The 14372-nt window shown below is 35.0% G+C and overlaps 1 protein-coding gene across 1 annotated transcript; it reads right to left on the bottom strand.

Moving 5' to 3' along the window:
- Window positions 1-10432: 10432 nt before the first annotated feature.
- Window positions 10433-12245, bottom strand: LOC142529958 (non-specific lipid transfer protein GPI-anchored 10-like). The gene is made up of 3 exons (XM_075635690.1): window positions 11208-12245; window positions 10772-10843; window positions 10433-10665 (listed from the first exon to the last, which is right to left on the bottom strand). The coding sequence occupies exons 1-3, from the start codon at window positions 11605-11607 to the stop codon at window positions 10529-10531; spliced, it is 609 nt and encodes a 202-aa protein (XP_075491805.1). The 5' UTR covers window positions 11608-12245; the 3' UTR covers window positions 10433-10528.
- Window positions 12246-14372: the final 2127 nt, after the last annotated feature.

Raw genomic sequence — 14372 nt, 5'->3', positions numbered from 1 at the left:
ACATCAAAGCAATAAGTCTCAGTTTATACTAAAAATGGTAAACCGTCTTAAATGTTTTCGTACAACATTTAATGGCATTTAATGAAGCAATAAATGCTAGTATCACGTTAATAGATCAACGGTAATATTTAAAGACTTTGAGATACACAAAATTCTGTTAGTGTATATTTCGAGTTTTGTATCCCTTCTAGTTATGATTTTAGCTAAGAAGCAGTACTTGACAAGTGCTGCTACTGGTCTTTAGCTCGATACAAATGCTTCTGGTTTTCTGCTATTTTACATCTACTGGTTTTGTATTAAGCCAGCATCTACTGGTTTTTACTAGCATCTCCACAACAAATTTAAGTCTAACAATTTCCCCCTTTGTGGTGATGTCAAAACCTAGATGTTCCTTAGACGTTAAGATGAATAGATAAAATAGATTACGAAGCAGATAAAAACAGTTATTATCCAGAAAAATCACGTAAAGCACAAATTAGTTAAGACAAGAAAATAAAACTAATTTGTTCCAATATCTCTGAAAGTAGCTTCATCTGGATTTTGATCCCTTCCAGAAGAATGAGGTCTGCTACTACTCGCTCCAGTTCTATCTCCAGTTCTATCTTCTTCCCCCTTTTTGGCATCATCGGCAATGACCCTAGCAATTAAGTCATCCATTCGCCAAGATAAGTTGTGAATGCCATTAGTCAACATCTCTAGATATGGAGCCTGATTAGAAATCGATCATTTAGAGCGATGAGAGATTGAGATTGAGAATCGATCTTGGCATCCATTAGGTCCATGGTGGTGGAGATTGAGCGAAAAAGGCCATCATGCTCGGTGAGCCGGGTAAGTATGTCAGATTGAGCAATCATGAGCTGACTGGAACTTCTGGATATAGCTTTTCGAAAAACAATGGTTTCAGCATTCATTTTATGCATAGATTCCGTCGTTTTATGTATTTCCTTGGACATACGATCTCGGAAAAACTGAGCACCACTGATTTCTACGGCATTCTCACGAGATAGCCGCTTGACTATATCAGAAAGATTCTGTAGCTCCTTTTGTAGATTATCAATCTGAAACTCTAAATCAAATGGTTCCACAACTGGTGAAGGGGTTCTTGCAAGCAATCGTTGTTTAATGTCTTCCATTATGGCGATGCGCTCAGGAGACTGCAGAGAAGGAATAATAAGAGCAGTAGAGTGTGCAACTTCTGCTTGAGTGATAACAGCTGGTTCTGGTTCAGCAGAAGGTCCTTCTAAAGCAGTAGATTGATCTGTTGGCCTTTCTTCTGGTTGCTGCAAATCAGCAGCAGGTTCAGGTATGGCTTGTGGCTCAACAGTAGACGGTGAAGTATGCAACAAAGTTGCCATTTCAGCTTGATGAGCTTCTGAAAAATGCTCAAGCTCTGGAAGAGATGAAGAAGTAGTAGCCGTAACAGTAGCAGTTGCAGATTCTGGAATGGATTGGACTGGAGGATGATCAGCAGAGGTAGAAGTAACGGGCATTGTGTCATCCTGTGCTGCTTGAGTCTGCACAATCGATTTGATCACTTCATCAACCGATGCCAGATCATGAACAAAAATCAGAGAGGATGATTGAGTAGGAACTTCTTGAGGTGCAGGAGTACTAGAGACCTTGACTTCAGAAGAAGCTTTGGCCGGTTCCTCAACTGACTGAGTCTTCAAAATGGTGGGGACAGTGGTGACAGTGAATTTTGGAGGCTGAGAAAAGGCCTTTTCCTTAGTAACAATTTGCTCAGATAGAATTGTCAGCTGCTCCGACAAAATTTGAATGACATTCTGATCATGAAAAGCAGTAGGAACAGTAGAGTCAAAATTTGACTTCAACGTTGTTAGAATAGTGTCTATCTTCTGTTGTTTGATTTTATCCAGAATGTAGCTTCGGCGATTGATGGCTTCTTGAGCCAATCGTCAAAGAATATCATGTCTTCTGGTTGAATTATCAATTTCTTCCAGATGAAGATCAATTGTTGTTTGAATGGTTGATGTTGCCACCGGTGACTGAGACAACTCAGTAATCTTTTTTTTCCCTTTTTCAGAAGTAGCAGGGACTACTGGTTTAAAAGCAGAAGAACTAGTAGCAGATTCTCTAATGACCACACCAGAAGTTGGTCTGAAACTTGGAGCAATTGAAGGCCCTGATTCAACGGCTTTAGCTTTGGTGGATGGGACAACTGGTGGAAAAACTTGTCGAAGAGGAACATTCTCTAATTCAGCAAGAGCTGCTGTTTTCTTGATGCGGATGGTGGTGCGAGGCTTCTTCTTGGATGGGGTGGGAGGCAGTGAAGCTTGTTGAGTGGGTGCTACTGATTCTCCAGATTCCGTTTTGTCAGAATCAGACAAAACCACAGCTCTTTTTCTTTTGATTTTCTTCTGCCCCTCAACTGAGATTCCCTAATCTCCTTCTTTATGGCCACAAATTCACCAACTGTTGGCTTTGGCCTTAAGGCAAGCACATTATCAGCATAATTCATGGTGACCGAAGAGCCATCCTCTTCTGTTGTGCCAGGAAAGCCAGCATCTTTCAACATCTTACTGATTTACACAGCAAATCCAGTACCTTTCCTTAGAATCATATCCTTCATAATTTGAAACAGAAAGCGACCCCAATCCACTTTCTTTTCTGAAGTGATGGCCACCATCACTTGAACCTTTTCTTTGGTCAGTTTGTCGAATGTTCCAGCCTTAACCAAAAAGGCTTTTGCCACGATATCAGCGAGTACCTGGTACTCAATTTTCAGTAGCTTCTTGAAGCAGGAAGGTGAGAGCTCTTCACCAGTAGCTGAAAAGATGGTTAAAGCAGTAAACATTTCTTCCTTTGTGATATCCGAAAGCTCAGAAGGTCCAGAAATCGGTAGAAAAAAGGTGGAACCGAGAAATGCAGCATCAATGGAGATTGATGCATCTCCCTGTGTATAGTTAATCTTTCCTTCGACAACTTCTGCTTTGGCATAGAAATCTAGAAGAGCAGACTTGTAGATAATAGCAGGCGATTCCAAGAATTGGCGAAGTCCAGATTATTCCAATGATTTGAACATCTTAACAAGGTTCTCATCCTTAATGGTGAGAACAGATGCAAAATTCACCTGATAAGCATTCAAAGTATAAGCTGCGGCCATTTCTAAGTTTGAAAGAGATTAGAGGTATATTTGCAGTAAATGCGAGAAAGCAGTAGATGCAAGGAAATAATCTGAGTTCGTAAAGGGCAATGAAAGAAAATGAACGGTTAAAAACAAAATGTACATTTGTCAGTAAACATAGGGACACGTGTCGATATGTTTAAGGTTGATATAGAGAGAGAAACAGGTGTGTCAGTTACTCTACTCATTTCAAATTTTTTTTTTTTAAAAAAATGGCGGGCTGTCCGAGGCGGTTGCTAAAAGAAAAGCAGAAGAGAGTTTGTCGTTTTATGGTAACGTCTACTGCTAAAACCAGTAGACTTGTTGTTTTATCAAAAAGACAGACATTCTATCTGTTTTCTAAAAAGGATAAGAAAATCTTAGTCTGACTCAGATACTGTTCCCCCTCGATAAATGCAACTAATAAATGCAGGGATATGATATCTGAGAACAGGATGGATGAATCTTGGAATACGTATAGTCAGATCGCCGTCTCTTTAGTTTCCTCGAAACTCTATATAAATGCCTGCACATTCACAAACTAAGTCATTCATTTACTAAATTAATTCAAATGATAGCTGCTGGTTCTGGAGTGCCAGCTGCTGGTTCTGCTATATGAATGTCTAGTTCTGGATTTTGAATATCCTTAACACTTGCTTCTGCATCATCTTCACTGTCTAGTTCCAGATGAACCCTGTCTAACCTGTTACTTAGATTAGATATGTTAGTAATCTCGGGAGCACTGCTGTCTTCATCAAAGACAACATTAATAGATTCTTTAACATTGAGTGTTTTATTATTGAAAATTCTAAATTCCTTACTAACTGCTGAATATCCAAGAAGTAAACCAGTGTAAGATTTTGAATCAAATGCAGCTAAATGATTTTTACCATTATTGTGCACAAAACATCTACAACCGAAAACATGAAAGTAAGATACATTCGTTTTACTTCCTTTCCATATTTCGTAAGGAGTCTGATTGTTTCTCTTCTTGATCATTGTTCTGTTTTGTGTATAGCAAGCAGTATTAATAGCTTCTGCCCAGAAGCGTTGAGAGATGTCTGCATCTGCTAGCATTTTTCTAGCAGCTTCTTTAAGTGTTCTGTTTCTCCTCTCAGCTACTCCATTTTGTTGAGGCGTCCTGGCAGCTGAATATTCATGATGAATGCCCTGTTCGTCTAGATATATCTCAAGAGCCTTGTTAGTAAATTCAATACCTCGATCACTTCTGATTCTAATGACAGAGACCGATTTCTCATTTTGAATCTTTTTCAGAAGTTTGATCAGAAGGCTACTGGTTTGATCTTTTCCAGCAAGAAAGATTACCCAAGTAAATCTAGAGAAATCATCAACAACAACAATGGTGTATCTCATTCCCCCTAAGCTCATGATAGAAATTGGACCAAATAAGTCCATATGCAATAATTCTAAACATCTTGAGGATGATTTGCTGCCTTTATTTTTGAAACTAGATCTTACTTGCTTACCAAGTTGACATGCAGAACATACATGATTCTTAACAAATTTTATGTCTGGCAATCCGTCGACTAAGTTCTGCTTTTTGAGATTGTTGATAGACTTGAAATTCAGATGATTCAATCTCTTGTGCCACAGCCAGTGTTTATCACTTAGAGATGCAACTAAACATGTAGGAGCAATGATATGATCTATGTTCCATGAAATTTTATAGGTGTTGCCTTTTCTAACTCCGGTTAGAACAGTAAAGTCATCAGCATTTTTGACTGTTCAAGTGTGCTTCTGGAATGCTACTGAAAAACAACTATCACATAATTGACTAATACTGATCAAGTTATAATAAAGATTTTCAACTAAGAGCACATCCTTAATAGTGATGTTACCATGGATAATCTTACCCTTACCCACGTATCTACCTTTTGAGTTGTCCCCAAAGGTTATTTCTGGACCAGCACAACTCACTATTTCTGATAGTAGACTTTTCTGTCCAGTCATATGTCTGGAACATCCACTGTCCAAATACCATATTGAGCTACTGATCATGGTTTTCTCTACATGTACCTGCAAACACAAATTTTATTATCTGGTACCCAATCTATTTGGGTCCAAGCCTTATTAGTCCCTTTGGAACCCACATTTGTACAATTCTTGTACTTCGGGTATCCATGGAGGTGTGTGCAACGAAGTGTCTGTTATTTCTCACATTATGCATCTTAAAAAGTTGTTCTTCCCTTCTGTTTCTATTTTCTGTCATGTATCTCTTTTGAACAGGTCAAGAATTGTAGTACTGGTAGCTGTTAACCTTCATAGAAAATTTTCTTCCTGAGTTGAATCCTCTACTGGATCCAGAACTCTGGTCAACTCTTTCCTTAGGTTTAACATAACCCAGACCATAATGCATCCTGTTGTTCATCTGATTTACATTCCTCTCAATTGAAGTAGTAGGTACTTCTGGTTTCTGTACCACACTGGATTTCACAAAGTGAATGTACTTCCCTTTGCACATATCCAGTTTTGGCTTAGTATTCGTTTCAGAAGTGCCTTCATTATTACAAAATCCGAGACCACTCCTGTCTCCAGATTGTTTTTGTAACTCTTGCATCTTTTCGAGTGAAATAGAGGACTTGTTCCAAGCATTCACCAGTAGCGATAGCTTCTGATTTTCCGAAAGCATCGTCTGGTAATCTGCTATTATTCTTTCATTCTCAGTTTTTAATTTACTCATCTCAACTTGTAGATCATTACAGCTGTTTACTTGCAAGCAAGTTAACTTACTGTTCTGATCTCTTAAGTTCTGATTTTCAATTTTAAATTCCTCGAATGATTGAGAAAGTCTAGAATACTCTTCTACCATGTCGTGTAATGCAGTGACTAAATCAGTGCGTGTAAATTCATCAGAGTCAAAGTCAAATACCTCTCCGGATGTCGAGGTTGACTCAGTATTTGCCATCAGACATTTGATCTCATCTTCATCACTTTCACTTGAATGGCTTTCAGAATCAGAAGATTCAGAACTTGAGTCTGCCCATTTGGACTTACTTTCTTCTGCAATCATTGCCTTTCTGTCTCTTCTGGTCTTTTTATCATTGCATTTGACACCCTTCTTCTTCTGGTCATCCTTCTTTGATTTTGGACAATCAGCAATAAAATGTCCAACTTTTCCACAGTTAAAGCATGCCATATCTCCAGAGGGTGATTCCTTTTTGAAATTGCGGTTGGGACTTTGAAATGTTCTGTGATTCTTTTTCATGAATCTGGAAAACTTCTTAACAAATAATGACATTGCGTCATTGCTTATCTGTTCAGCACTTCTCTCAGAAGTATTCTCTATAGCAGTAGCAGATGATGAACTTGGGACAACTGTAGCAGTAGTAGCTGCGAGAGCTTTGGTTGGTGGAATTGTTAAGGGCTCTTCTTCACTTCGAACTTCAAGTTCAAACTCATATGCCTTCAGATCTGAGAACAAGTCATGCAGTTCCAACTTGTTTAGATCCCTGGAAGCTCTCATTGCCATCGTTTTGACGTCTCATTCTCTGGGTAGGGCTCTCATTACCTTTAATGCAACTTCCCTGTTGCCAAGATCTTTCCCAAGAGCTGTGAGTTCATTGACAAGGCTGCTGAAGCGTTCATCAAACTCATTCATAGTTTCTCCAGCCTTCATCTTCATATTCTCAAACTTCTGCATGGCTACAGAAAGTTTGTTTTCCTTAGTTTCTTCGTTTCCTTCACAGATCTGAATCAATTTTTCCCAGATTTCCTTTGCAGTAGGACACATCTTGATTTTGCTGAAGGTATTTTTGTCGAGTGTCTTGTACAGAATGTCCTTCGCAACGTTGTCAAGATTGGCTTTCTTCTTGTCCTCACTTGTCCATTCATATCTTGGTTTTTCCAGCATCTGAGGTGCGCCTTCGGTGATAGCAATAACTGGATTTGGCTTTAAGATCTTTAATGGACCATCTGTGATGACATACCACATGTCATCATCTTGAGCTGCAAGATGGGCTTGCATTCTGATTTTCCAATCATCAAAGTCTTCTTTTGAGAACATTGGAATTTCGCTGAAGTGAGCCATGTCTATTAAATATTTTTCAGAACAAGAATAACCTGCTCTGATACCACTTGTTGAGGATCGGGTTGAGTTTAGAAGGGGGGGTTGAATAAACTCAACGGCAAACTTAACCAATTTTTCGGAATGATGTGCTAGAGTCCTGTTAAAGATACTAGCAGATTCTTGTTCAAGTTTAAAGACCAGCAGATCACAAGATAATGTGCGGAAACGATCTGTTGGTTAGTAGGTGAAAAATAGTGAAACAGAAAAACAGTAGATGGCACAAGGTTTGTTTCTGGAAGTTCGAAGATGAATCTTCTACGTCTCCCATTCTTCTGTTTCCAGAAGGTATCACTAAAAGACTTTGGTGAATAAAATACAACAGTTGTACACACCCACTTCAACAGGACTTACCCTTCGCCTATCGAAACTCTTAGTTTTACAACTCAACTTCTTGAATGATCCTAAGTTCTGGAAAAGTCTCTTTTCCAGTTACAAATTCTTCTATCAATGAAATAGTGAAGTGAATAGCTTGAGAAGATATAACGAAAATAGCTAGCACAATATGATCTCAATGATCAAGAGTATGCAATGAAGCGTGTGCTGCTTTTTCAGTGTTGAGCTTTTGGGATGACTGAAAGTTCTAGCGATGCTCAAATGATATTCTTTGATTTAGATTCGTTCCCCTTCTCTCTTGAAAAGTGCTTCGTCTCCATATATATAGACTTTATCCAACGTTAAAATCTGAACGGCTCTTTTGACTTTTCAGTGGTTCAGCTTTATTGCCGAAAATGGACACTGCAGAATACATCAAAGCAATCAGTCTCAGTTTATACTAAAAATGGTAAACCGTCTTAAATGTTTTCGTACAACATTTAATGGCATTTAAGGAAGCAATAAATGCTAGTATCACGTTAATAGATCAACGGTAATATTTAAAGACTTTGAGATACGCAAAATTCTGTTAGTGTATATTTCGAGTTTTGTATCCCTTCTAGTTATGATTTTAGCTAAGAAGCAGTACTTGACAAGTGCTGCTACTGGTCTTTAGCTCGATACAAATGCTTCTGGTTTTCTGCTATTTTACATCTACTGGTTTTGTATTAAGCCAGCATCTACTGGTTTTTACTAGCATCTCCACAACAAATTTAAGTCTAACATTAATCATTTAAGAAGAAAAAATCTCAATATCTAATCAGATAACTAAATTGAAATCGATGTTCATTAATGCCACATAATCAGATATCTATATACTATATAAATATCTCAACAGTTTGAAAATTTTTAGACCAACTTCAAATTCATTATCATCTAAATATTTATTTTAAAAATCAAATGTGTACAATAATGGAAAAAGACAATTATATATCAATAAGTTTGTTGAAGTAAAATCAAAAGGATGTAAAGATACAAGTAATAATACTTTGACAAAAAAATCATATTGGACAAAACAGAAATCAAAATTGATTCGAAAACTCATAGTAGCTGATGATAAGGTAATAATCATAACTTTACATAGATAAAAAAAAGTAATGCGATTGAATTCATAAAATGAAAACATTATAATGATAAATGAACATTTTATATATATGTAGGGACAAATGATACATTGTCTTCTATTTTCAAACATCATCGACAAATTCCAAAATCAATTGCTCAGAAGATATCAAATGTTTGAAATAAATGCGAGAAAAATAACTAAAAATTACCCAAAATGTCAATGAAGACGTTGAACTAGTCATTCATACGAATATTATATGAAAATTTAATTTCAAATCATTTGCAGAAGGAAAAAGACAATGTTAAGTATTGAGAAAAATAACTAAAGATTTGTTAAGCATTTTCTAAATGTTTTGCATCATATGGAACTAAAGTTAAAATTTATATAAACAAATATAATTTGAATTCTGAATAAGGTCAACCACGTAAGTAGTTTCTCGAGTGAAGGAAAAAGACAAGTTTTTAGAAGAGAAATTGTGCTCCTCAATATACAGTAAATTTCGTAAAAGAATTAAATATTCGAAATTGATAATTAATTCAATATAAAATATATGGTGCAGACTAGACAATAACATTAAGTTTACGGGAAGCCATCCCACAAAACGAAGGAAGTTTATTATAAATGAAAGAAAATAATAATGCAACTATAGCATTTTTCAACACGAGATCAACATTTTATCTAGATGATAATTAAAACCATGAAATATTTTACATACTTCGTATTTACAAAAAAATATATATAAATACGTTAATGAAATAAAAAATTATAGTTGTCACACAACTACGATCATCAGCCACAACAAGAATGCTACTAAATCCTTATCGCAATGAAACAATAGAGATGAAAGCATCATAAACTGTTTAATTTATTTATCAACTAGATGACACTAACGTTTATTGAAGTCATTATTACATAAAAATACATAAATAAATTTACATGATTAAAAAATAAGTGAAAAAAATTTTCAATTAATTTTTTCAATTCCGAAATTGAAATTGAGTAAAGTTATTAAAAATTGATTGCAACTAACAATTTAAATTTATTTCAAAAAAATGATATTAAACATGTTCATCAACAAGTCGAAAAAAATAACAACAAAGAGAAAATGTAATATATGTAGATAGACAAGCAAATCGAAAATTCAACTAAGATCATCGTTGAGCAATTAATAAAACACAAAGAAACACTTTTCATAAAATTCAATTGTTTCGTTAAAATTTAGGCAAATATCAATAACTAAGTAACAACATAATCAAAATAACACTAAAATATAAAAATAATATCAGTATTAGTAAAATTTTATGTACAATTTATCATGACTCCAAATTTAAAATTACAAATAAAATTAAATCTTAATTTCTTATCTTAATACAATTGCAGAATATTCTCTACTACTTTGAAGAAAAGATATCAAAAGTGGAAAACAAAACAAAATCGTGGTACGAGACATACAACAATTATATGAAAGTTTAATCAAAACAACAAATGGAGACAGTTGCCCAAAGTGTTTGGACATCAAAATCAATATAATTCTGAGGCAAAACCATTGATTATATCATGTAAATCAAACTACAAAAAAAAAAAAAAAGAACACAAAATAATCATAACTACTATAAAATTTAAAGTATCTCTTATGTAATCGGATATTGTTAAGGCAAAACCATTGATTATATCATGTAAATTAAGAAATCGATAATAATATCTCGGATATGGCCAAGTATAATCATATAACTTTTCATAAGTATTTTGGCATTGAATCAAATATCTGCAAGTTAATTAATGAGAAAAAATTTCATTAATTAGAGCATATATTCAATAGATAGTAGAAACAAATAGCGCTAGTTTGAAAATGAGGCCATGTAGTTCAGCTAAGTAGGCTTCATTTGTCAGCACTGAAATAAATTGTAGCCATCAGAAGACACCACAATTGGCTTTTCACCTTCAGACTCACTTCGGCATTGCGAATTCCAAATCCCAAAATGCTCGGTCGAGGCGCTACTGTTACTACTGGAGAAGCTGGATAAACCACAGATGTAAAGGCAGAACAAAGAATAAGATAGCAAAATTTATAAATCTGAATAAGTTGAGCGGGAGTTTCTTGAAGGTTAGAAAATTTGCAGACCTGCAACTGTTGAATTCGGTCTTGCCCCAAGGGAAACTTGAGCACCAGGGGAAGTAGATGGCAAGGAAGCTCCTTGAAACAAAAACCAAATTAGTCGAATATCAAAATAATGCTTATAAAAGTCGCTTGATGGTTTTTCTTGCTTCATTCTTTACATTTTTCATTCTAATATTGTATGCCACATTTTAAGCATCAATTATCTATTTTTTTCTTAAGTTTAGGAAAATAAATGTTGCATTAGACTTTTGGTTTTTTATTCCATTCATGTAAGAAAAAAAGAGAATGGAATTAAATAATTTGATTATGAACTGGGCATTGAATTAAAAGCAATCCAAAATCTTAGATTTCAAGATGGTGCTGCATCTTCTTTTTTGTAAATGCGAATGGTGGTCCTTCATTTATAGAAAGGAATTAAATAATAGTTTAACATACATACCTCCGCAAATAGAAGGGTCTATTTGGAGATTGCACAGCTGAGGCAACTCTAGAGCAAGCGTTGTGTTGATAGGAAACGAACTCAAGGCAGACGGGTCATTGAGGAATGGACAAAGGCAAGTAGGCTTCTGGCCGTAGAGTTGGTTAAGACTATCACAACATGACTGCACTGGTGAAGCTGCCACGCCTTGCACGAACGGCGCACATGAGGCTAAAGTTAGCAAATTCGGCCCACACTCAGCAATTGTGTTCTGGGCAATGGCCTTTAGGGAAACACAATGGAGAAACACAAGAAAGAGCGATGTGGGGAAAAGAGGGAGACGAAAAGGCATTGCACAAGTTAGGTCGGTAACGCAAGTTTTGTTTGTGAGTTTTGAGGCGAATTCGCCATTGATTTTCATGTTAGCTAAATAGACGAAGAGTGCATTTGTTGGGCATGAACTGCACAGCCATGCAATAGGTGTGTGATCCCTTGACACACTTTTGTATGATCTCTCTCAAGCTACTGTCTAGTTTTCACTACTTTTTTTCATTTATATGTTGTGTCTATCATTCATATTTTCAGGTAAAGAAAATGTGTGGGATATGAAGTTTAAAAAAACCAGACTGCTCATTTAAGTATCTGTAGAAATATTCATTCAGAATTTGTGTATCATAGATAAAGATTTGTCATGCGTATTGATTATGACAAGTTAAAAAAAAATCGCAACTCGTTAAATTTGTTACAACTTGTATGTAATTAAAAATGTTACGAAAAATGATACAGAGAATATCACAAAATATTTGGACTCTTAAACCATACACATATGTGTGATTTAATGAGGTTCTATTTCCACCTCAACTATTGTATTCTACAATTATTTATGGACAATAATAAATTACGTGTTTATCAGGATAATGAAATTATTATAATTATTGAATAATACAAACATTTCATGTTCTATTAAAATAAAATAAGGACTTCAGTTTTTAATTAATGATTTGTATGATATTTTTAATTAAAATTTTAATTATCGAATTAAATTTAATAGAATAATGAGCATTTGAAGGAGCAACGAAGGGCTTCAAATCCTTCACTACACTTCTTGCTACACCAATAAAACCATTTTTTCCTAATTAGTTGTTATTTGTTTGTCAGCCTTTATACCACTTTACAATTTACAACAATAAACCTTAATAAAGGTAGAAAATTTACTTAAATCTTCATATTTAAGCAGCAAGCTGTGAGCTCTGCTTTTCGAATGCCTTTAAGGTAATTTTGGATCTTTCCAAACTGGGATACGTGAACCACTGTTTATAAACAAGATTGACTTCCGGATCTTTTAATTGATTTTCAAGAATCTCAATTTGAGATTTTATTAATTTAATCTTCTTTTTAAGTTTCAACAGATAATTTGCAGATGACATGATATAATCGAAAGGTGGATCATAAATATAATCGTATGACATAAACTTACATAAATCTTGATGAAATGAAGAAACTTGAAAACTGAAGAACTGGAGAAAACTTCAGAACTCTTATTATCAGAGAGAGTAGTAGATAATTTTGGTGTGTGGATCACAAAGGGAATCCACTCCTTAAATAACCAAAAAACTAAAACAGTAGTTCCACCTTCTACCTATAAACACATGACACGTAATACCTAAAAGATAAGCATAAAAACTTAATAATACACAACAATAATGCATGACTTTTAGTCGAGACACAGTTCACAAAGATCGTGACTTCCAGCTCACACATCCATTGTCTCATGCATTCAATAATGCGAATATGTCTTCACCCTCATATGGGTCCTGAGCATTTTGTAGATCATCTTGATCGGTCATCTGTGTATCATCTTCCATTTTTTCCTTTCCTTTTGAGGAGGTTGATTCTTGAGTGGATAGATTTGATTTTTCACCAAAAACTTCTGTGAACATAGAAGTAATGGTATCCTTGTCTAAATGTTGAAAAAGTTCTTTTAGCAATGTGGTTTGTGTTGGGGTGTCATGATTCAAATTCCTCATAGTTTCTCTGGCAACTCCCAGAGCTATTACTCCCTGTCGATCATAAACTTTGCCTTCTACAAAGAAGTCTTCTTTTCCCCACCATTTTATAAGAATTTTTCTAATTAATACAGTAGGGGCAAATTTGATTTCAAACTTTTCTTTAGTCAGGTCTTGCAGTCTATATTCCCATCGAATAATCCAGGGAACATTATAATTAATGGCAAATTGAATCATGGCTGTTAAACCATCAAACTGGGTATTGGCATTTTGGAACTTAATCCATATGTTCTTAACATTTCGTGGAAGGATTGAGGGCATTACCCCCCATGAGAAGAAAAAAGTTTTGAACCATGTAGGTATGAATTGATGAATATCATCTAATTGGAATTTCATCCACCAAGAGTGTTTTCTTTGAGAATTCTCATATAATACAATGGTATCCCAAGCCATAATATAATTATGATAATTAAACATATTAGGCATTGCCTGAAAAGTGTTTAATTGTCTGGCTTGGCTAAGAGGTAAACCCCAATTAGCCGCTGGGATAATCTTTTTTATTATCATTTTAGAGAATGCGTAATTGCGATTGCGATCCATATGTTGAATTTCAATTGAGCCAGTTTCTACTAAAATTGTTTCAAAGTAGTCTCTGATTTTTCTGCCCAATATGGGTTGTAAATTTTTAATTAAATAGCTTTGAGCTATATGAATAGGTGATAGACCTTTAAGGTCTTTATCATCAGAACAACAGTTAAGGCATCCTGAAATTAGATAGGGATATTTTAATTCTTCTTTTGATCCCTTTAAGGCAAATATAGCATTATTATAATAATGTATTTCATATGCAGTAGGATCTTCTGTAAATTCTTTAATTGGATCAAATTTTTCTTCTTCTGTGGTAGCCATATTAGGCTGAGGAATAGTGGCACCTCTTTTAAAAGGTGGTTTATTCATTGGTTTCTTCCCGGTGGCTGGTCTTTTTAAGATTGTCTTCCAAGGCTGATCCCTGCAAGAATTCTCTAGTTAGAAAGTCTGGTAAAGAATTAGATTTTCCAGATATATGTTCAATATCAAAATCAAAACAAGCTAATATGGCTTGCCATCTAGCAAATATTTGTTTCGATGCTATAACTTTAACATCTTTTAAAAGAATATCTTTGGCAGATTTGCAATCAAC

Source organism: Primulina tabacum, chromosome 16 (assembly GCF_025594145.1).
Source record: "Primulina tabacum isolate GXHZ01 chromosome 16, ASM2559414v2, whole genome shotgun sequence".
Taxonomy (NCBI): domain Eukaryota; kingdom Viridiplantae; phylum Streptophyta; class Magnoliopsida; order Lamiales; family Gesneriaceae; genus Primulina; species Primulina tabacum.
This window is presented reverse-complemented; position numbering and strand designations above follow the sequence as displayed.